Raw genomic sequence first — 23,885 nt, 5'->3', positions numbered from 1 at the left:
TGAGAAAAACAGAGCTGGAGGAATCAGGCTCCCTGACTTGAGCCTTTACTACAAAGCTACAGTCATTAAAACAGTATGGCACTGGAATAAAAACAGACACAGAGATCAATGGAACAGCACAGAAAGCCCAGAAATAAACCCATGAGCCTATAGTCAACTAACCTATGACAAAGGAAAGGTCGCTTGGATCTCACATTGCTGTAGCTGTGGTGTAGGCCAGCAGCTACAGCTTCAATTCAACCCCTAGCCTAGTAACCTCCATATGCCCCAAGTGAGGCCTTTAAAAAAAAAAAAAAAAGAAAGAAAAAAAACTAAATATAAAACTACCATATGATCCAGCAATCCCTGGGTATATATCTGGAGAAAACCATAATTCGAAAAGATACATGCAGGAGTTGTCGTCATCCAGAAATGAATCTGACTAGCATCTGTGAGGACGCAAGTTCAATCCCTGGCCTCACCCAGTGAGTTAAGGATCTGGTGTTGCTGTGGCTATGGTGTAGACCAGTGGCTACAGCTCCGATTAGACCCCTAGCCTGGGAACCTCCATATGCCATGGGTGGGTCCCTTAAAAAAAAACAAAACAACAACAACAAAAGAAACCAGAGTTCCCATCGTGGCTCAGTGGTTAACAAATCCAACTAGGAACCATGAGGTTGTGGGTTCAATCCCTGGCCTCGCTTAGTGGGTTAAGGATCCAGTATTGCCATGAGCTGTGGTGTAGGTCGCAGACATGGCTCGGATCTGGCGTTGCTGTGGCTGTGGTGTAGGCTGGTGGCTATAGCTCCGATTAGACCCCTAGCCTGGGAATCTCCATATGCCGAGGGTGCAGCCCTAGGAAAGACAGACATAGACCAAAAAAAAAGAAAAAAAAAAAAAAGAAAAAGAAAAAGAAACCTAAATGTCCATCAACAGATGAATGGATAAAGAAGATGTGGTACACATATACAATGGAAGATTATTCAGCCATTAAAAAAAAAAGAAATAATGCCATTTGCAGCAACATGGATGGGTCTAGAAATTACCACACTGAGTGAAGTCAAAGACAAATATGATATGAGATCACCAATATGTGGACTCTAACAAAAATGATACAAAAGAATCCAAAACAGAAACAGACTCAAAGATTTTGAAACCATATTTACGGTTACCAAAAGGGAAATGCGGGGGGGTGGGGAGGGATAAATTCAAGGGTTGGGACTGACATATACACACTACTATAGATAAAACAGATGGATAACAAGGACCTGTTGTACAATACAGGGTAATCAAAAAAAAAAAAAAAAAAAAAAGAGACAGATATATGTATTTGTGCAACTAATGTACTTTACCATATACCTGAAACTAACAACTTTCTAAGTCAACTATATTCCACCAAAAATTTTTTAAACAAAATAGAAAAAAGGAGTTCCCATTGTGGATCAGTGGTAAAGAATCCAACTATTATCTATGAGGACATGGGGTTAGATCCCTGACCTCGTTCAGTGGGTTAAGGATCCAGCATTGCTGTGAGCTGTGGTGTAGGTTGCAGATGAGGCTTGGATCTGGCGTTGCTGTGACTGTGGTGTAGGTCAGCAACTACAGCTCCAATTAGACCCCTAGCCTGACACCTCCATATGCTTCGGGTGTGGCCCTAAACACACACACACACAAAGAAGAAAAAAATAGAAAAAGAAGTTCGACATCTATAAAGGAGAGAGACATGTTATGACAGGTCAAATAATTCATGGATTTTCAACTAAAAAAAAAAAAATGCCAGTGTTTCCAATGTGGCTCAGCGGTAATGAACCTGACTAGGATCCATGAGGACATGGGTTTGATCCCTGGCCTTGCTCAGTGGGTTAAGGATCCCAAGCTGCTGTGGTATAGCCCTGCGCTACAGCTCCGATTTGACCCCTAGACTGGGAACTTCCCTATGACGAAGGTGCAGCCCTTTAAAAAAAAAAAAAAAAAAAAAAGACTATCAATCAATAAATGCTTACCTCTTCTTAGTTGGTTCTGTTGTGTTCTTCCCAAGGATTTCTCTAATGAAAACAAAATATATTTCATTACATATGCATAGCCCTACATGTGAATAAGAGAGAACTTAATATAGATTATTCTGATTACTCCAAAAGAACCAACCAGTAGGTTGGGAAGTATTGTAATAACATTTAAGACACATAATAAATTATACAATGTAATGAAATATTAGCAATAAATATACCACCCACAGTAACCACAAAAGTTTAACTAAAATATAAGCGTTTACATTTTACTAGTAAAACATGGTAAAAGGCTGTCAAAAGTCATCTTCACACACTGAGGAGGTCTCATATTCTCTAACAGAGAGAGAAAGAGACAATTTGTTGTAGTACATTATGGCCAATGACCTGTAAGTTGAGTGTACCCATAACATTTACAAAGAAATGAATGGGGAAACGCTCAGTAAATACTCCTGAGAAATCAGAAGGCAAGTTACATCAGCCAGATCCCCAGCTCTGAAAGTTCTCCAGAAGCCCGTTATACTTTTCCCAGATAAAGTAAATGATCAAAATTCCACATTTTAAAAAACTACCAAGGTTTCTAGTTTTGTAGTATACTATTTGGTTTTAAAAGGGCTAAGAGAAATATACTTTTTACTATCTTTACCAAATGGAAAAAAAGTTATGTCTGTAGGTCTGTTTTATTTTTAAGGAATGAATCCATCCTCCTGTGTAGCTATTTTGCATTAAAAAACCTTCCTTTGGTGTTCCTGTCGTGGCTCAGTGGTTAACAAACCCGACTAGGAACCATGAGGTTGCGGGTTTGATCCCTGGCCTTGCTCAGGGGGTTAAGGATCCGGCGTCGCCGTGAGCTGTGGTGTAGGTCGCAGATGCAGCTCGGATCCCGCGTTGCTGTGGCTTTGGTGTAGGCCAGTGGCTAGAGCTCCAATTGGACCCCTAGCCTGGGAATCTCCACATGCTGCTGGAGTGGCCCTAGAAAAGGCAAAAAGACAAAAAAAAAAAAAAAAAAAAAAACTAAAACAAAAAAAAAACCCTTCCTTTATGAAGCTGTTGCACTGAGTGAGCAGGAAGCCCAGGGCTCCCCTGGGCGGCTCTTCCACCTTCAGGCGCTTTGGAGACCAAGGCACCCCTGGAGCACCAGGGTCATGAAATGGCCACCCTGCAGAGTGAGGCCAGGATCTCGCCCAAGTGACTGAGTCCTCCTTGGGCACCGAGAAACAAGGGCTGGATGCATCACTGCCAAAATCTCATAATGGCATGAATTTGAGAAGCAGGCTCTTGTTTGAACACAGTGTGGACAGCATCTTAACCTTCTGCAATGTACCATGACTAGTAATTGTGGAACTTTCTGTGTTTTGTATTTTGACATCAGTTTTACCTCATTGCTTTCTGCTCCTCCTCCATCTGTTCTCTGACTTGCTGCAGTTCCTTCAGTAGATCGAGATCTGTGCCATTTACCCAGGTGTAAACCACATCAATCGGCATGGGCAGACAGAGCCTAGGGGAAACCCACAAGTCCTCCAGCTTGGATGCATTTTCCCAATACATTTGAAAATAAAAGCATTAATAGGGTTTAAACTTAGTGGCTATGAATAAACACCAATGAAAAGGGAATCCACCTATGGCACATGTCACAGACTGGCCACATTTTCAAACTGGCACCGGGCCCTCGTACTTACTGAGGACCTTCTCTGTGAGATGCATTCTGCTCAACACTTTCGGCAGTTTTGCCTCGTCTCATCATCACAACTGCCCTATAAAGAGGCTGCTGTCACTTCACTTTTAAGACTGTGGGGGAGGTCTTGGAAGCTCAGTTTAAATAGCCATATTCTTAGCTTAGCAAATGGGGAAGCTTGGATACAAATGAAGAAAAGAAATTACTACATAGAGACATAGCCAAGCATAGAAAACAGAAAAGAAATTTGAAGCTTACACAAAATTACGAAAAAAGGGGGCCCGAAGTCCACAGCCAAGATCTAGCGCCATTTAATGTTATAGCTCTCCCTTTCTCTGAGGCCCCCAAGCCTGGACCCTCCCAGTCCTCCATGCTTTGCCCTTTTTCTTTTTCTTTTTTCATAGCAATGATCACCTAAAATATTAAATATTTAACATGCTTCGTACACTGGTAATCCATGTGTTCCCTCCCCTAGAATGTAAACTCCAAGGCAGTAGGAAGCGCACCTGTTTTGTTCCCTAAAGTAGTTGAGAAAAAGTATCTGGCACATAGGAACTCAGATGATTTACATGAGACACCAGCACAGAAGGCCTTCCCACATCTGTCTTTCCCTTTACTATCTTATCTTCAATCTAAGGAGCCACGCAGGCTTTTAATTCCTGAGCATCCACCTCAGTTGTTTTTCCGGTTTTATCCCTGCTGAAAGTTCTCTTCTCCTTTCCTTCATCAACTTACCAAAATCCTACCCATCTTTCAGAGTCTGCTCCAGACCTGTGACACAGTTCATAGTAACATTTGACGTATTTTGGATTTCAGGTTTGATCTTTTCCAAGAAATGGTACAGGGGTTTGGTTTGGTTTGGTTTTGATTATGGTTTGGTTTTCTTTTTCTTAGGCCAAGGACCCAAAACTTACCCTTCTTTGTCTTCCTCAAAGGCCAGGCACAGGATCAGGCCCCCCCTCCCCTCCCGAAGCAGGAAGGGCTCCAAAGACTAATAGAAACATGACAACTTTTCTTTTGGCCACAGGGTTAATTTTCTCAAGGGAAAATAAATGCAGTTTGGTAGATAAATCTTTCAAATTATGGAAAGAAAGAAATAATAGACTGACAACCACTTTCAGTTTAAAACAAGTAGGTGAGACCACTGGATGAAAGTAGTGCTTATCCATTCAATGAATAAATATTTACTGAGCACTTAGTATGTGCCAGGCACTGTTCTAAGTACTGGGGTCTCAGCAGTAAATAAAACCCAAATTGATGCCTTCATGAAGTTTACATTCTAGGGAGGTCAAGACAGGAAATAAACCCAACAAAGTCAGATAATGTTCAATGTCAGAAAATAAAGCAGAAAATTGGGATACCTAGTGTGTCTATATGGAGAAGGGGGTCAGTCTGAAATAGGGGGATCAGAGATGGCCTTAGTGGAAGGTGACATTTCAGCAAAGAGGTGAAGGAAGGCAGGAAGCAGGCCATGTGGGCACCTGAGGGAAGAAGAGCCAAGAGAAGGGAAATATCATGTGCAAATGCCCTGAAGCAGATGCCTACCTGGCATGGTTAAGGAATTAGAGGCCAGAGTGGCAGAGACAACAGGAGCAAAGGGAAGCATAAGAGGAGACCAGGGAGCCTAGAGCTTCATGGAGAAAATGAGGACTCAGGCACATGTGACAGCTGAGACTTCACCAACCCTCCCTGACTGCAGAATAAAATCTAAACTCCTTTATAACCTGCACCTCATGCTCTGCACGCTCTAACTGTATGCTCTTACCCAAACAGGATAAGAACTTGCAGGCTTCTGTGCCTTTGACACGCTCCTCCCTCTGCCGAGAACATCCTTTCTTTCATGCTTCTTTTAACCACTTCCTCATTCCCTAAGCCCTCTTCCCTCACTTCCCACAAAGAAAAATGTACTGCGTGACAGGCGATTTCCACTGTACTTTGTACGCTAAGGAATCCCTAGCGCACAGTGTTGTACTATTTTTTTGCGACGTCTATCTTCCACTAGGTGGAGCATCTGGGAGGCAGAAATGGTGTCATGCATTCTGGGCCGCGCTCTTCATTATTTCCTCTCTCCCAGGCACACTCAGATTCTCCCTGCTGCAAGAATATGCACTTGCTTCCCCATCTAAAAATAGGTGTTTTCTGCATGTGTCTATATCAGTGTTAGCAGGCATCAAATCACCTGTGAGACTTGAAAACATATGACTGGGCTCCATCCCCAGAATCTCTGATGTATTAGGTCTGGAGTGGGGCCCCAGAATCTGCATTTCTAACAAGTTCCCAGGTAAAGCAATGGTCCAGAAATTCACTTTGAGAAATACCTATTTATATAATTATAGTTCACATTTATAAATTAAAAAAAAACCTTCCCCCCACTAAAATACCAGTTCTACTGGAGGTCACTGAGCTCTTCCTGTTCATCACGACCTGCCTAGGAACAGTGCCTGGGACATAAGTGGGGTTTAATAGGTACTTATAATATGTATAATAAATTTACAATATGTATAATCGTCTAAATATGAGTTCATTCCCTCAACATAAACCTCAGTCTTTTCTATATTAAAAAAAAAAAAATTCCCCCACATTACCCACACATAAACCACCCCAAGTCATCTCACTCTCAAATGTGCAGGCAGTCTCTGTTCAGACTAAAAACTGAAAAAGCTGCTTAGGTGACGTATTTCAGAAAGAAAAGACTTTTTAAAAGGTGGGAAGGAGTTCCCGTTGTGGCACAAAGGAATCAGTGGTGTCTTGGGAGTGCTGGGGATGCAGGTTCGATCCCCAACCCTCACAGAGGGTTAAGGATCCGGTGTTGCTACAGCTGTGGCTAAGGTTGCAACTTCGGCTTAGATCTGATCCCTGGTCCAGGAATTCCATATGCCACAGGGTGGCCAAAAATAAATAAATAAATCAATAAAAGGAGGGAAATTTTTGCACATTTCAAAGCTTTCTTGTAAAAGTAATTATCTGCCATTAAAGATTTTTTTTAATAGAATCAAGAGATATCCATATAGTTCAACTGAGGAAACAAATAACCTACACAGAATGCATTTATGTCCTGGCTCTTCTAGTAAGGCTATATTACAAGATTGGTTTAATTCTCTGGTGTTAAACTGACAATCTAAAGTGATCGTGTGACCTGCCTCAAGTCAGTGAGTCAGTTGTTTTTCTACTTATTAGACATGGTCACAATGAGTAGGACTAACCACAGACCACGATCTTAGTTTCCAGATGAGGAAGAAGCCCTTATCTTAGAACTGAATACTAAATAAGTTATCTATGACTCAGAAGCAAAGCCACGGTGACAAAAGTGATACAACTTTTATTTTAATTGATTTAGTTTAAGTCCATGTAAAGGCACTTAATAGTCCCTTGGTTCTATATTCCACAAAGGAGGTAAGCAAACTTAGAATGTAAATAGTATCTTAGAACCCAAGTTCTAAGTTCTAAGCCACCCCTGATGGCTCGGTGGGTTAAGGATCTGGCACTGTCAGTGCTGTTGGCACAGGTCTCATGTGGGGTCAAAAAAAGTGTATGTATTCGAACATGTGATGCTACATATGATCCGTTTCCTTGTCATCATAAAAATTAGGTAATTTTGAAATATTCTTACATAAAAACCAAACTATATTCTAATGCAATTTAAAATTAGGAGAAGAAATATTTAAAACACACATTCTTGAGAAAGAGAAGAGTATTTGATTGAAAAAGCTGCGTGGCGCAGTGGTTAACGAATCCAACTAGGAAGGAACCATGAGGTTGCGGGTTTGATCCCTGCCCTCGCTCAGTGAGTTAAGGATCTGGCGTTGCCGTGAGCTGTGGTGTAGGTCGCAGACACGGCTCCGGCTCGGATCCCGCGTTGCTGTGGCTCTGGCGTAGGCCGGCAGCTACAGCTCCGATTAGATCCCTAGCCTGGGAACCTCCATATGCCGTGGGAGTGGCCCTAGAAAAGGCAAAAAGACGACCAAAAAAAAAAAAAAGAAAGAAAGAGCTGACATCAGTATCTAGCTTTTCTGAGCTAGTTTTCCTTTGCAGTTTGGAAGCTCTATTAGGGCAGAGATGCATGCCTCTGTGTACTGCTGGAGCCTCAGACACAGCAGGCTAAGTGATTACCAAACAAATTTTGGAGTGAAAAAATGACAAGCCATTTCTCAGCTTTTCTTAAGAAAATCTGTGTTGTTAAAAATTAGAGAAGGAGGAGTTCCCATTGTGGCTCAGTAGTAACAAAGCCAACTAGTAACCATGAGGATGCAGGTTCAATCCCTGGCCTCACTCAGTGGGTTAAGGATCTGGTGCTGCCGTGAGCTGGAGTGTAGGTTGCAGGCTCTGCTCGGATTTGGTGTGGCTGTGGCCATGGTATAGGCCAGCAGCAACAGCTCCAGTTCAACCCCTAGCCCAGGAACTTCCATATGCTACAGGTGCAGCCCTAAAAAGACCAAAAAAAAAAAACGAAGAAAAAAAGAAAAAAGAAATGAAAATTCCCTGTGCCCCTGTGAGAACTACAGAGTAAGAAATTCTGCAGGTGGGAGGAACTGTATTTTCCCAAGCCCTCTGCGGAATTCTGCTGCATGCTAAATCTTGGGAACTGCTACGTTAAGGAAATGATTCTCACTTTTTAGCATCCACACTTAAGACTCTTAAAAACTATTAAGAGGTAGTATGAGAAAAAGATGTATATGTATGTATGACTGGGGCACTACGCTGTATAGCAGAAATTGACAAAACACTGTAAATCAACAATACTCTAATAAAAATTTAAAATAAATAAATCCTCTGAAACAAATAAATTTTTTTTTTGTCTTTTTGCCTTTTCTAGGGCCACTCCCGCAGCATGTGGAGGTTCTCAGGCTAGGGGTTGAATCGCAGGTGTAGCCGCCGGCCTACACCGGAGCCACAGAAACGTGGGATCTGAGCCGAGTCTGCAACCAACACCACAGCTCACGGCAATGCCGGATCCTTAACCCACTGAGCAAGGCCAGGGACCGAACCCGCAACCTCATGGTTCCTAGTCGGATTCGTTAACCACTGAGCCAGGACGGGAACTCCAAACAAAAATTTTAAATAACTATTAAGGACCCCCAAAAGCATTTGTTTATAACTATCCACACTTGCCTTTTTTTTTTTTTTTAAAACCACTATACTTGCAGCATATGGAAGTTCCCAGGCTAGGAGTCAAATCAGAGCTGCAGCTGCTGGCCTACACCACACCTCACGGCAAACAACAGATACTCAACCCACTGAGAAGGGCCAGGGATGGAACCTATGTCCTCAGAGATACTAGTCAGGTTCACCACCACTGAGCCACCACGGAAACTCCCACACTTGCCATTTTTGCTAAGTCAGACATTTTAAAAATATTAATTTGTTCTGAAACAATAATAAATCCCTTCATGTGTTAATATAAATAACTTTTTACATGAAAATAACAGTATTTCACAAAACAACAAAAGAACTTAGTGAGAAGAAGGGCATTGATTTACATTTCTCCAAATCTCTTTAACGACTGGGTAGAAGCAAGCAAGCATCGCAAATCTTCTGTATTCCATCTGTTCCCCTATGTTGTTTTGGTGGAAGAAAACCCAGGCTCACACAGATAAGTAGTTGGAAAGGGGAAAAGAATTTTAATAGCCTTTTCAAATAATGGTGGGTCTTCTTGTTTGATATTACACCAAAATAAGTGGCAGTTTCTTAAAAATTAGTTGCAATGTGAAATCTGAAACCACTAATGAATTTTTGTGCTTTTATATTAAAATCCATTGATTGAGCTTGCATTTTTAAGGCAAGACTCTTGAAGAATACATTGGTTATCTCAAAAATAGAAGCCTACTGAGTTATGCAGCTCTGCCAAATGGCGACATATTTAACTTTCTCACATAATATTAACAAATGCAATTTTCTGACATAATGTTGCAAATCTAATCAGAGAAGCCTTTACATATTGTGAAGCTATTAGGCTAATGATGGTGGAAACAAATTTTCCAAAATTCTAATTTTCAGTTGAAAGCTCAAATTTTATCGTTGGAAACAAATACTACTATTTCTTTCTCTTCAAACACAGAATTGCTTTGTTCACTGTCAAGAAAATAGCTGCCAAATAATACCAAGTCTGAGTAATGACACTGTCATCTCTCGAGTTGTGTAATAAGAGTACTTCATGAAACAGAACAGCTAGCTTAGGTTGCAACGCAAACACAAGGGCTTGCCCTCAAGACAGGAACAATGCAGTCAGGTGCTTGAGGTATGCCTCCTATTGCAACACAGAATATTAAAAAAAAAAATGTATACTCACAGGATCAAGATGCAATCCAATTAACGATTTTTACTGCTTCAAGATGAACTCTTAAGTGAACCCAGATTTTTTCTTCCCTCTGTAGATATGCAGTGGTGGAGATTACACTGGCTTGTGCTAAGGTGGTGGCAATTTTACCTACCACTGCTTTTACACAATCAGTGCAAATGTCAGTGTAGTAAAAAGGGCAAATAATACCTTGGTGTTGTCATAAAAATAGCTCTGGAGTTCCCGTGGTGGCACAGATGTAACAAACCCAACTAGTATCCATGAGGATACAGGTTCAATCCCTAGCCTCACTCAGCGGGTTAAGGATCTGGTGTTGCCATGTGCTATGGTACAGATCACAAACGCAGCTTGGATCCTGTGTTGCTGTGGCTGTGGCACAGGCTGGCAACTGCAGCTCTGGTTTGACCCCTGGCCTGGGAACCGCCATATGATGCGCTTGAGGCCCTAAAGAGCAAAAACAAAACAAAACAAAACAAAACCCCACAAACCCCACGGTCTTTGGAAACTGCTATTTTAAAGAGACCAGAAGAGAGTATGAACATAGGAGACAGGATTAAGATAGCAGAGAAGGACTGGAGCTCACCTCCTCTCATAAAAACAGCAAAGTTACATCCAACTACTGAAAGACCTTCAACAAAATATACTGGCAACTATCACAAAAGATCCTACTTCAGAAGACAAAGAGGAGGCCACATCAAGACAGTAGGAGGGGCTATATTAGCAACCCCATACCCACAAGGTGGGCAGCCCACAGACTGGAAAATAACTATATCTTAGGGGCTCACCCACTGGAGGGACAATTCTGAGCCACACATCAGGTTCCCATGCCTGGGGATCTGGCATTGGGAGGAGGAAACCCTGGAGCATTTGGCACTGAAGCCCAGTGGGGCTTGTGTGCAGGAGCTCCACGGGACTGGGGAAACGGAGACTCTACTCTTGAAAGGTGCACAAAGGCTTTCATGTCCACAGGGTCCCAGTGCAAAGCAGAGACTCCATGGGAATATGGGTCATACCTGCCTGCAGTTTCTGGAAGATCCCCTGGGAAAATAAGGAGTGACTGTGGCTTGTTGCCGGGGGAGGACATTGGAAGCAAAGGTCTTGGGAATAATTATCAGTGTGAACTCCTCTAAAAGTAGCCATTTTGGAAAAATCCGACCCTACCCATCAGGGCTGAGAAGCCCCAGGCCAAATAACAAACCAGGTGGAAACAGTCCCACCCATCAGCAAACAGCCTACCTAAAGACACCCACCCACCCACTCCCAGGAACAGAGACAAATCTAATCTCACCCAGAGACAAAGCCCCACCCACCAGAAGGATATGAATCAGCTCCACCCAGCAATGGGCAGGCACTAGTCCCGCCCATCAGGAACCCTGAAGCAAACCCCCCCATACCAACTTCAGCCACAAGGGGGGCAGACATCAGAAGCAAGAGAGGCTACAACCCTACTGTCTGCAAAAAGAAAACCACACCAAAAATCTATACAAAATGAAAAGGCAGAAAATTATGACTCAGATAAGGGAACAAGAAAAAAGCCGAGAAAAAGGCTAAGTGATCTGAAGATTACTAACCTCCGTAAAAAAGACTTTAGATTGATGAGAATAAGATGATTCAAGATCTGGGAAATAAACCGGAGGCAAAGATTGATGAATTGAAAGAAACACTGAGTGAGGAAATGGAAGATTTCAGGATTAAGCAAGCAATATTCAAAATATAATAAGTAGGAGTTCCCGTCGTGGCGCAGTGGTTAACAAATCCAACTAGGAACCATGAGGTTGTAGGTTCGGTCCCTGCCCTTGCTCAGTGGGTTAACGATCCGGCGTTGCTGTGAGCTGTGGTGTAGGCTGCAGACGCGGCTCGGATCCCGCATTGCTGTGGCTCTGGTATAGGCCAGTGGCTACAGCTCCGATTCGACCCCTAGCCTAGGAACCTCCATGTGCTGCAGGAGCGGCCCAAGAAATAGCAAAACGACAAAAAAAAAAAAAAAAAAATATATATATATATATATAAAATAAGTAAAACAATAAATGATTTCCTTTTCACTCACCAAAACAATGCCACAAAAGTAAATTATAAATATTTAAAGCACTAGATGACTATAATCCTTCTGATATGAGATTTTCCATTATCTTACCACGCATTTGCTTGGATGATGTTTCATTACAAAGACTGGTTCAAAACCACCATAATATAAAATAAATTGAGAGATACTTTCTCTAAAAAAAAAAAGAAAAAGAGAAAGAAAGAAAAAAATTCACTAGAAGCAACCAAAAGCAGAATACAGGAGGCAGAAGAACGAATAAGTGGAGCTTCCCTCATAGCTCAGCAGTTAATGAACCCAAATGGCAACTATGAGGATGTGGGTTTGATCCCTGGCCTCCATCAGTGGGTTAAGGATCCAGTGTTGCCGTGAGCTGAGGTGTAGGTCACAGACACAGCTCAGATCCCTGTTCTTGTGGCTGTGGCATAGGCCAGCAGCTACAGTTCTGATTCAACCCCTAGCCTGAGAACCTACATGTGTTCCAGGTGCAGCTCTAAAAAGACAAAGAAGAAGAAGAACGAGTAAACGAAGTGTAAGACAGACTGGTGTGAATCACTAATGCTAAACAAAAAAAGAGAAAAAAGACTGAAAAGAAATGAAGACAGTCTGAGAGAATCCTGAGACAACATTACACACACTAACAACTGTATTACAGGGCTACCAGTAGGAGTGAAGAGAGAAAAAGGGCCAAAGAAAATACTTTAAGAAATAATAGCTGAAAAATCCCGAACATGGGAAAGGAATCTGTCATTCAAATCCAGGAAGTACGATGAGTACCATATAAAATAAACCTGAGGAGGAATACCCCGAGACACATGTTAATCAAACTGACCAAAATTAAAGGCAAAAAGAAAGTAACGAGAGCAGCTAGGGAAAAGAAACAAGTAACATATAAGGGAACCCTGATAAGGTTATCAGCTGATTTTTCAGCAGAAACTCTGCAGGCCACAGGGAGTGGCATGACATACTTAAAAGTGATGAAAGGAAAAAACCTCCAAACAAGATTACTCTACCCAGCAAGGCTTCCACTAAGATTTGAAGGAGAAATCAAAAGCTTTTCAGACAAGCAAAAGCTGAGAGAATTCAGCACCACTAAACCAGCTTTATGACAAATACTAACGGAAATTCTCTAGGTAGAAAAGGCTACGACTAGAAACAAAAATATTACAAATGATAAGGCTCACTGGGAAAGGCATAGATATAGTAAGGGTAGGAAATCATCCACATACAAACATGCTATCAAAACCAGAAATTGTGAGGAGAGTACAAATGCAAGATACTGGAAAAGCGCTTGCAATTAAAAAATCAACAACTTTAAAATAATCTTGTATAAATATCTAGACTCCTATGTCAAAACTTTATGGTAACTGTAAACCAAAAACCTACAATAGATACACACACAAATAAGAAAAAGCAATCCAAACACAACACTAAAGATCATTATCAAATCACAAAATTAGAGAACAAAAGACAGGAAGAAAAAAGACCAACCAAAACAAATCCAAAACAATTAATAAAATGGCAATGAGTTCCCACCATGGCTCAGTGGTTAATGAACCTGACTAGCATCCATGAGGACGCGGGTTTGATCCCTGGCTTGCTCAGTGGGTTAAGGATCTGGTGCTGCTGTGAGCTGTGGTGTAGGTTGCAGACGCAGCTCTGATCCTGCATTGCTATGGCTCTGGTGTAGGCCGGCAGCTACAGCTCCAATTTGACCCCTAGCCTAAGAACCTCCATATGCCTCAGGTATGGCCCTAAAAAAGACAAAAAAAAAAAAAAAAAAGGCAATAAGAACATACGTATCAATAATTACCGTAAATGTAAATGGACTAAATGCCCCAACCAAAAGAAGTAGACTGGCTGAATAGATATAAAAACAAGACACTTATATGCTGTCTTCAAGAGACCCACTTCAGTTCTAGTGATATATATATTATAAACTGAAAGTGAGGATGGAAGGAAATATTCCATGCAAAGAGAAATCAAAAGAAAGCTGGAGTAGCAATACTCATCAGACAAAACAGACCTTAAAATAAAGAATATTATAAGACACAAAGAAAGACCTTACATAATGATCAAATATCAATCCAAGAAGAAGATGTAACAACTGTAAATATATATTGCAGCCAACATAAGATCATCTCAATAGTATAAGGCAACTGCTAACAACCTTAAGGAGAAATTGACAATAACATAATAATAGTGGGTGACTTTAACAACCCACTTACAGTAATGGCCAGATCATCCAGAGGGAAAATCAACAAGGAGGAGTTCTTGCTGTGGCTCAGTGGAAACAAGGAAACTAATCTGATTAGCATCCATGAGGATGCAGGTTCATCCCTGGCCTCTCCTAGTGAGTTAAGGACCCAGCGTTGCCTGAGCTTCAGTGTGGGTCACTGACACAGCTTGGGTCTGGTGTTGCTGTGGCTGTGGTGTAGGCCAGTAGCTACAGCTCCAATTTGACCCCTAGCCTGGGGACTTCCATATGCTGCATGTGCTGTCCTAAAATTAAAAAAAAAAAGAAAATCTACAAGGATATACAGGTCTTAAATGATGTATTAAATCAAACAGACTTACTAGATATTTATAGAACATTCCATCCAAAGCAGAAGAATATGCATTCTTCTCTAGTGTACACATTACATTCTCTAGGATAGATCACATTCTGGGCCACAAATCAAGGCTTGGTAAATTTAAGAAAACTGAAGTCATCTTTTCCAACCACAACACTATACAACTGGAAATCAAAAACAAGGAAAAAAACTGCAAAAAACACAAACATGTGGAGACTAAAGAATATGCTACTAGGAGTTCCTGTTGTTGCTCAGGGGAAAAAGAATCTGACTAGCATCCATGAGGATGTAGGTTCAATCCCTGGCCTCGCTCAGTGGGATAATGATCTGGCATTGCCGTGAGATGTGGTATAGGTCGCAGACGAGGCTCAGATCTCAAGTTGCTGTGGCTGTGGTGTGGGTCGGCAGCTACAGTTCTGGTTCGACCCTTAGCCTGGGAACCTCCATATGCTGTGGATGTGGCCCTAAAAAAACCAAAAAGAACATGCTTAGACCAAACAACAAATGGATCACTAAAGAAATCAGAGGAAATTTAAAAATACCCACAAGCAAATGACAACAAAGACACATCAATCCAAAACCTATGGGATGCAGCAAAAGCAGTTCTAAGAGGGAAGTTTACAGCAACACAAGTCTACCTCAGGAAACAAGAAAAACTTCAAATAAACAACCTAACTTTAGGAAATTCCCATTATGGCTCAGCAGTTAACAAATCTGACTAGCATCTATGTGGACACAGGTTCAAGCTCTGGCCTTGCTCAATGGGTTAAGGATCCAGCATTGCTGTGAGCTGTGGTGTAAGTCACAGACTCGGCTCAGATCTGTGGTGGCACAGGTCAGCAGCTACAGCTCCAATTCAACCCCTAGCCTGGGAACCTCCATATGTCATGGGTGCGGCTCTTAAAAGCAAAAACAAACAAAAAACAAAACAAAACAAAACCCTAACTTTATGCCTAAAGCAACTAGAGAAAGAAGAGTAGACAAAACCCAAAGTTAGCAGACGGAAACAAATCATAAAGATCAGAGCAGAAATCAATGAAAGAGAAATGAAGGAAACCACAGAAAAGATCTATGAAACTAAAAGCTGGTTCTTCCAAAAGATCAATAGAACTGATAAACTCTCAGCCAGACTTAACAAGACATAAAGAGAGAGGACTCAAATCAATAACATTAGAAATGAAAATGGGAGTTCCCGTCCTGGCTCAGTGGTTAACGAATGCGACTAGGAACCATGAGGTTGTGGGTTCGATCCCTGGCCTTGCTCAGTGGGTTAAAGATCCGGCGTTGCTGTGAGCCGTGGTGTAGGTTGCAGACACGGTTCGGATCCTGTGTTGCTGAGGCTCTGGTGTAGGCTGGTGGCTGCAGCTCCGATTCGACCCCTAGCCTGGGAACCTCCATATGCCGCAGGTGCGGCTCTAGAAAAAGGCAAAAAGACAAAAAGAAAATAGAAAACAGAAGTAAAGGAGGAAGAAATACCAAAGACAAAAAAAAAAAAAAAAAAAAAAAGAAATGAAAATGAAGTTACAATGGACAGCACAGAAATACAAAGGATCATAAGGGACTACGACAAGCAACAACATGCCAATAAAACAAACAACCTAGAAGAAATGGACAAATCCTTAGAAAAGTTCAATCGTACAAGACCAAACCAAGACAAAATAGAAAAGATGAACAGAACAATCACAAGTATTGAAATTGAAACTGTGATTTAAAAACTTCCATGGGAGGAGTTCCCATCGTGGTGCAACAGAAATGAATATGACTAGGAATGAGGTTGTGGGTTCGATCCCTGGGCTCACTCAGTGGGTTAAGGATCCCAATCCGTAGGCTGCAGACGCAGTTCAGATCCAGTATTGCTGTGGCTCTGGCATAGGCTGGCGGCTACAGCTCTGATTGGACCCCTAGCCTTGGAACCTTGTATGCCAAGGGTGCAGCCCTAAAGACAACAAAAAACTTCCAACAAACAAAAGTCCAGGACCAGATGGCTTCACAGGTAAATTCTATCAAAAATTTAGAGAAGATGTTTAACACCTATCCTTCTGAAACTATTCCAAAAACTGGAGAGGAAGAAACACTCCCAGATTCACCCTATGAGGCCATGATCACCCTGATACAAAAACCAGACAAAGATACCACAAAGAAAAAAGGGGAAAAGTGTAGGCCAGTATCACTGATGAACATGGATGCAAAAATCCTCAACAAAATACTAGCAAACTGAATCCAGCAATATATTAAAAGGACGGTAACCATGATCAAGTGGGATTTATTTCAGGGATGCAGGATCTTTAAATATCTGCAAACCAATCAGTGTGACACACCACATTAACAAACTTAAGAATAAAAACCATATGATCCTCTTGGAGTTCCCATTGTGGCATAGCGGAAACAAATCCAACTAGGAACCACGAGATTGCGGGTTTGATCGCTGGCCTCGCTCAGTGGGTTAAGGATCTGGCATTGCTGTGGCTGTGGCATAGGCCAGCAGCTGTAGCTCTGATTAGATCTCTAGCCTGGGAACCTCCATATGGCATGGGTGCAGCCCTAAAAAGCAAAAAAAAAAAAAACCCAAAAAAACATATGGTCCTCTCAATAGATGCAGAAAAAGCTTTTGACAAAATCCAACACCCATTTCTGATAAAAACCCTCCAGAAAGTGGGCACAGAAGGAACCTACCTCAACATAATAAAGGCCATATATGAAAAACCCACAGCTAACATCATTCTCAATGGTGAAAAGCTGAAAGAATTCCTGCTAAGATCAGGAATAAGACAAAGATGTCTGCTCTTGCCACTATTATTCACCATGGTTTTGGAAGTCCTAGGCATGGCAGAGAAGAAATGAAAGAAATCCAAATTGGAAAGTAAGAAGTAAAATTATCACTGTTTGCAGATGACATGATACTATACCTAGAAAATCCTAAAGACTCTACCAGAAAACTGTTAGAGCTCATCAGTGAATTTGGTTAAGTTGAAGGATACAAAGTAATGCAGAGAAATTGACTGCATTTCTATACACTAACAATGAAAGATCAGAAAGAGAAATTACAGAAACAATCCCATTTATCATCACATTAAAAATAATAAAATACCAAAGAATAAACCTACCTAAAGAGATAAAAGACCTGTATTCTGAAAACTATAAGATGCTAATCAAAGACATCAAAGAAGACACAATCAGATGGAAAGATCTACCATGCTCTTGGATTGGAAGAATCAATATTGTCAAAATGACTATACTACCTAAGGCAATCTACAGATTCAATGCAATTCCTACCAAATTACTAAGGACATTTTTCACAGAACTAGAAGAAAATATTTTAACATTTGTCTGGAAGAACAAAAGAGCCAGAAGAGCCAAAGCCATCCTGAAAAAGAAAAACGGAACTGGAGGAATCGGGCTCCCTGACTTAAGACTATACGTCAAAGCTAGAGTCATCAAAACAGTATGGTACTGACACAAAAACAGAAATATAGATTAGTGGATCAGGATAGAAAGCCCAGAATTAAACCTATGCACCTATGGCCAACTCAACTATGACAAAGGAGGCAAGAATATACAATGGAGAAAAGACAGTCCCTTCAATAAGTGGTGCTGGGAAAACTGTCAACTATATGTAAAAAAATGAAACAAGAACACACCCTAAAACCATACACAAAAATAAACTCAAAATGGATTAAAAACCTAAATAAATATAAAAAACTGCACAGTATAAAACTCTTAAAGGGAAACACAGGCCGAACATTCTCTGACATAAACCACAGCAATTATCATCTCAAATCTTACACCTCCTAGAGTAATGACAATAAAAACAAAAATAAACAAATGGGACCTAATTAAACTTAAAAGTTTGTGAACAGCAAAGGAAGCCCTAAGCAAAACAAAAAGACAACCCACAGAACTGGAGAAAATATTTGCAAATGAAGAGACTTGACAAGGGATAAATCTCCAAAATATATAAAAACCTGCTGCAGCTCAATACAAAAAAAAAAAAAAAAAAAAAAACCCAGACAACCTCACCAAAAAATGGGCAGAGGGTCTAAACAGAAAATTCTCCAAAGACATACAGACGGCAAAAAAATCACATGAAAAAAAAAATTTCAATGTCACTAATTATTAGAGAAATGCAAATCAAAACTACTATGAGGAGTTCCTGTCACAGCTCAGTGGTTAACGAATCCGACTAGAAACCATGAGGTTGTAGGTTTGATCCCTGTCCTCGCTCAGTGGGTTAAGGATCTGGTGTTGCTGTGAGCTGTGGTATAGGTCGAAGATGTGCCTAAGATCCTGAGTTGCTGTGACTCTGGTGTAGGCTGGCAGCTGCAGCACCAATTAGACCCCTAGCCTGGGAACCTCCATATGCCATGGGCGCAGCTCTAAAAAAGACAAAAAAAAAAAAAAAAGCCTAGAAACAATAAACGCTGGAGAGGTTGTAGAGAAAAGGGAACCCTCTTAAAACTATTGGTAGGAATATAAATTGGTGCAACCACTATGCAAAACAATATGGAGATTCCTCAAAAAACTAAATCTAGAACCACCATAAGATCCAGCAAGCCTACTCCTTGGCATCTACCCAGAAAAAACTATGACTTGAAAACATACATGTAAAGACCAAAAAAAAAAAAAAAAAGAGAGAGAGAAAGAGAAAGAAAAAAGATACATGTACCCCAATGTTCACTGCAGCACTACAGACAATAGCCAAGACATGGAAACAATCTAAATGTCCATCAACAGAGGAATGGATAAAGAAGATGTGGTACACATGCACAATGGACTATTACTCAGCCATAAAAAGGAATGAAATAATGGCACTTGCCACAACATGGATGGACCTGGAAATTCTCATGCTAAATGAAGTTTCAACAGTGAGACACACACGTCATATGCTATCACTTATATGTGGAATCTAAAAAAAGGATACAATGAACTTATTTTCAGAACAGAAACTGACTCACAGATTTTGAAAAACTTACGGTTAACAAAGGAGACAGGCTGGGGGGTGGGGAGGGATGGGCTGGGGTTCTGGGATGAATATGTTATAAAACTGGGTTGTGATCGTGACTGTATAACTATAATAAAATTCACTGAGTTTTAAAAAAGAGAGAGAGAAAAAGAGAGATCCAAAGAGAAAGATCTAGAGTTTCCCTACTTCTCCAGGTACTTGCTTGCTTACAAGCCATCTCATCTACTTGACTGTGAAATTTTTTACAGCAGAGAGTCAGATCTCAGTGTCTAAAACAGAGTAAGGCTCACAGATTCAATTTTTTTTTTTTAGGGCCATACCCACAGCATATGGCAGTTCCTAGGCTAGGGGTCGAATCAGAGCTGCAACTTCCAGCCTACACCACAGCAATTTGGGGTCCAAGCTGCATCTGCGACCTACACCAGTTTTTGGCAATGCCAAATCCTTAACTCACTCAGCAAGGCCAGGGATTGAACCCGAGTCCTCATGGATACTAGTCGGGTTTGTTACCAATGAGCTACAATGGGAACTCCTAGTGCAATTTTTTAAAAAAAAACTACTTATTTGATAGAAACCACATGGGCACTCATAACAAGGAGATGGAGGGACAAGGAAGTGCTTCTAAGCAGAAGGAATTACCAACATAGGCTAGAGGTGCTTAGAAAGCGATCAAGGTGCACCATCGATGCCAGTTACTGCTTATACTTCTATTTAAGTTTCTGGTTCACAGAAAGCAGAGGAAGACTACAGGGCCTATCCTCAAGGGAAAATGGGACAGCCAGGTTCTAGGAAAGTGTCCCATCATAGCCTCTGACATTTAGACCCAGGTCTTCTGTGAGGTTAGCTACCTCTAATAGCCACCCCACATCTGTTTCTGGTCACCTCCTGCTCCTTGTCCTGTACTGATTAGCTGTGCACCATTATCAGATACTGCATAAAGTGAGTAAATCAAAAAGGAAAGAACTCCATTTGTTTTTTAAAGTTAAAAGGACGATCACCAGAAGAATCCAAAACAAAAACTCATTGACTATTGTTCTTCTGGGTGAGGGGAAATTGAGCATGGAACAGAAAGAAGCTTTACTTTTTATTTTACTGTATTGTCTGAATTGCTTCAACCACAGACAAATACTGACTTTAGGATCCAAAACAATATAAGCAACAGTTTTACAGACAAAAATTGAAAAGAGCCTTGTGATTCATTTTAGCCGTAAGAAAGGAAGGAGGATGCTGGAAAAGATGGCTTTCACTCTGAGGTCTATCTTGTGAGGGAGGGAAAAACCTCTAAAGAAAAAAGAAAGGTTGAAGGCAGCGTTTAAGAGTGGCTACACGTTGGCGTTTCCCATGGAGGCTCAGAGGAAATGAATATGACTGGCATCCGTGGGGACACAGGTTTGATCCCTGGCCTCGCTCAGTGGGTTAAGGATCTGGCGTTGCCATGAGCTATGGTGTAGGTTGCAGACTTGGCTTGGATCCCTCATTGCTGTGGCTGTGGTGTCGGCCGGCAGCTACAGCTCTGATTGGACCCCTAGCCTAGGAGCCTCCATATGCCGAGGGCGCAGCCTTAAAAAGACAAAACAAATAAATGAGTGGTTACATCAAGAAGCTTGGTCTTAAAGAGAATAAGACCCAATCTGTGAGCTTATCTTCTCCCTACAGTGAGGCAGCAAGATGTGGGGACCACAGGGGCGGGTGGGGGTCCGTCCTGGTGGATACCACCGCAGGTACCCTGGTTAACACAGAGGTGTCAATAGAAGAACACTGGCTGGGGCTCCAACCTGGCTGCAGAGTAGCTACCTGGCTTCCTCATCCTATAGGGGATGGAATTACCTTTTTTTCCTTCACAGAACTGGGGCAAGGACAAAACAAGATCACGTGACTTAAAACATTCAATATACTGTAAAGCAGGATTGCTCCTTGGGAATCGAATTTTGCATCCACAAAATGTGAGGTGGATTCCAGGCTTCCTTCACACAGGAGAAGTCCCAAACAAGCTAAAGCACACCCACAACTTGGAAAGACCCCTTCAACTGTTATATTTAAAGCATGAGTGATTTCATGACTCATCATTTAAGCCTAAAGCAGCTTACTCTCTTCTTACCGATTCTGAAAGGACTTCCCAGCAATATTATCTCTGTAAGAATCAAACAAAACGTGGTATTGATCCCGGCTCCATTCCAGAACCACCTAGGAAAAAAAAAGAAAAAGAAGCAATGTTTTCTTTACAACAAATACAAAGAGTATATAACTTTAATTTTTTAAAAATTCATTAAAAACTACTAAAGGGGGAGTTCCTGCTGTGGCACAATGGGTTAATGACCCAGCTTATCTCTGTGGAGGTGCTGGTTTAATCCCTGGCTTTGGTCCGATGCAGTGGGTTAAGGATCCGGTGCTGCTGCAGCTGAGGCAGCAGATAAAGCAATCAAAACTCAGCTATTCACTCAGTGCCTGCCCTATACCAGACACTGTGTTCCATCTAAATGAGCAAGATACAACAAAAGAATGGTTATGTTAATATATAAATAAAAGCTATAGTTTCTGGCCTGTGGAATGGGGTGGGGAATGAAAGGGATTTAAAAGGATGTGGGTTCGGTTCCCATCATGGCTCAGTGGAAACGAATCTGACCAGCATCCATGAAGACCAAGGTTCAATCCCTGGCCTCGCTCAGTGGGTTAAGGATATGGTGTTGCTGTGAGCTTGGTGTAGGTTAGAGATGCGGCTCGGATCTGGCGTGACTGTGGCTGTGGTGTAAGCCAGCTGCTGCAGCTCCAATTTGGCTCCTAGCCTGGGAACCTCCATATGCCACAGGTGCAGCCCTAAAAAGACAAAAATAAATAAATAAATAAATAAATAAATAAATAAATAAAAATAAAGAAAAGGATGTGTCATGAGAATTGGGTCTTGGAGAAAGAGTTCCCTGGGTAGGGAGAAAAGGACATGAGGAAGGGCATGTTCAAAGGTGGAGAGGCAGCAAGGGAGCTGTTTGAGGACAGCTGTACTGCTAGCTTTGGCCGGAGCACAGGCAGTCTGGAGAGAGGGGGAGCTGGGTCCTGAAGGTGCCATAAACGCCAAGGGAAATGGAGGCAGTGAAGGATCTCAAGGCAGCTATGTGATCCATTCAAAACATGGGACACATCTCACGGCCCAGGACACAAGCCAAAACAGAAGAGAATGACAAGATATGGGGGATGGTGACCTTACTACCTGTGAGATTTCAGCGGATGACCTTGCTCAGTCTTTCAAGAGCAAGTAGAAAGCTTTCGATAGGAGGCCCCTCATCTCTGCCTCCCAAATGAATCAACCTACCCACACACATGCCCCATTTTCTTCTTCACTCCTTAATACCACAGAGAAGTATCTGTCCTCCCTGTAAACATCCAATCTCTGTCCACTTGCTCTGGATCTCATCAACTCATCTCGAGACCTCGCCTCCTTTCTCTCTTCCTCTCAATGGGAGAACTGCCATCAGCATATAAACATATTCCGGCATCTCTGGAAAGCCTCCCCGTCCCTCCACACCCCGCTCCAGCTCATCGCTCTCCTCTGTCTTTTTCAAGGGCTCTTTAGAGAGCCATCTCCCGCTCTCCCGTTCGCCCTCCAGCCCACTCCAACAGCACTTCTGCCTCCCAAGGCCTCCTCCAATGACATCTTCCTGGTTGCTTACTCAGTTGGTAGTGGTTCCTCCTTCTTGAACCACTTCCTTCCACTATTCTGGTGGCTCCTTTTCAGTCTCCTTCACCAGCTCATGCCCTGCTACCTGTCCTTTCATTCTACTCCCCTTCCTGGAATGCCTTCCTTCCCACCTGCTTCTTCCAGGGTCCTATCCTATGGCCCTAGACTGTAGCCCTGCTACACTGAGATGGCTGTGGGGACCCCCGTCATTTAGATTTCATTCCAGCCAGCATGCTGCCTTCTTGCAAGCTGCACCTAGACCCTCCACTTTTATTAGCCAGAAGGTAGTAGCACACCACAACAACATCTGGCTACCACACAGGTCTGGTAGACCTCAGTGCCCAGTTACCACAGTCCCCTTCCATTCATGACATCAGACCTTTTAAGATCTGGCCTCTGTCTACCTTTACAACCTCACTTCACTGGGATGTTTCATCAACATCACAAATTAATTCTCCCACTCAGTGCCTTGATTTAAAAACAACTGACTTTAAAATGCATTGGGTCTAAGGTGCCTGGTACTAGATTTACAAAGAGAAAGAAATAAGCTAAATGACCTGACTTTAAAAGGACCTACTTCAAGTTTATTACCGGCTACAGCTGCCCTGAAGGAGCACCTGACTCTTCTAGGAAGATACCAGGAAAGACTTCCCTGAAGCAGGAATGTTAGCATAGTCTTCAAGGAT

At 41.9% G+C, this 23,885-nt stretch overlaps 1 protein-coding gene across 12 annotated transcripts in view; it reads right to left on the bottom strand.

Moving 5' to 3' along the window:
* The window catches only part of GNPTAB (N-acetylglucosamine-1-phosphate transferase subunits alpha and beta), a 211,495-nt gene that overhangs the window by 53,611 nt on the left and 133,999 nt on the right, over positions 1 to 23,885 (bottom strand). For 8 of the 12 annotated variants that reach the window (XM_084957374.1, XM_021092669.2, XM_021092666.2 and 5 more), the window contains 3 exons: positions 21,628 to 21,713; positions 3,364 to 3,483; positions 1,983 to 2,024 (listed from right to left, as the gene is read on the bottom strand). In XM_084957374.1, the coding sequence (XP_084813500.1) occupies positions 1,983 to 2,024; positions 3,364 to 3,483; positions 21,628 to 21,713 (248 nt within the window). The remainder of the gene's footprint in view (positions 1 to 1,982; positions 2,025 to 3,363; positions 3,484 to 21,627; positions 21,714 to 23,885) is intronic. The other 4 variants (XM_021092664.2, XM_084957375.1, XM_084957377.1 and 1 more) reach the window with 1 other exon arrangement.

Source organism: Sus scrofa, chromosome 5 (genome assembly GCF_054392235.1).
Source record: "Sus scrofa isolate SSC_HxYL_T2T_F1_AM1 chromosome 5, Sscrofa_HxYL_maternal_Yorkshire_Landrace_v2.0, whole genome shotgun sequence".
NCBI lineage: Eukaryota > Metazoa > Chordata > Mammalia > Artiodactyla > Suidae > Sus > Sus scrofa.
The sequence above is the reverse complement of the archived record's forward strand: the minus strand, read 5'-3'. Positions and strand labels throughout refer to the sequence as shown.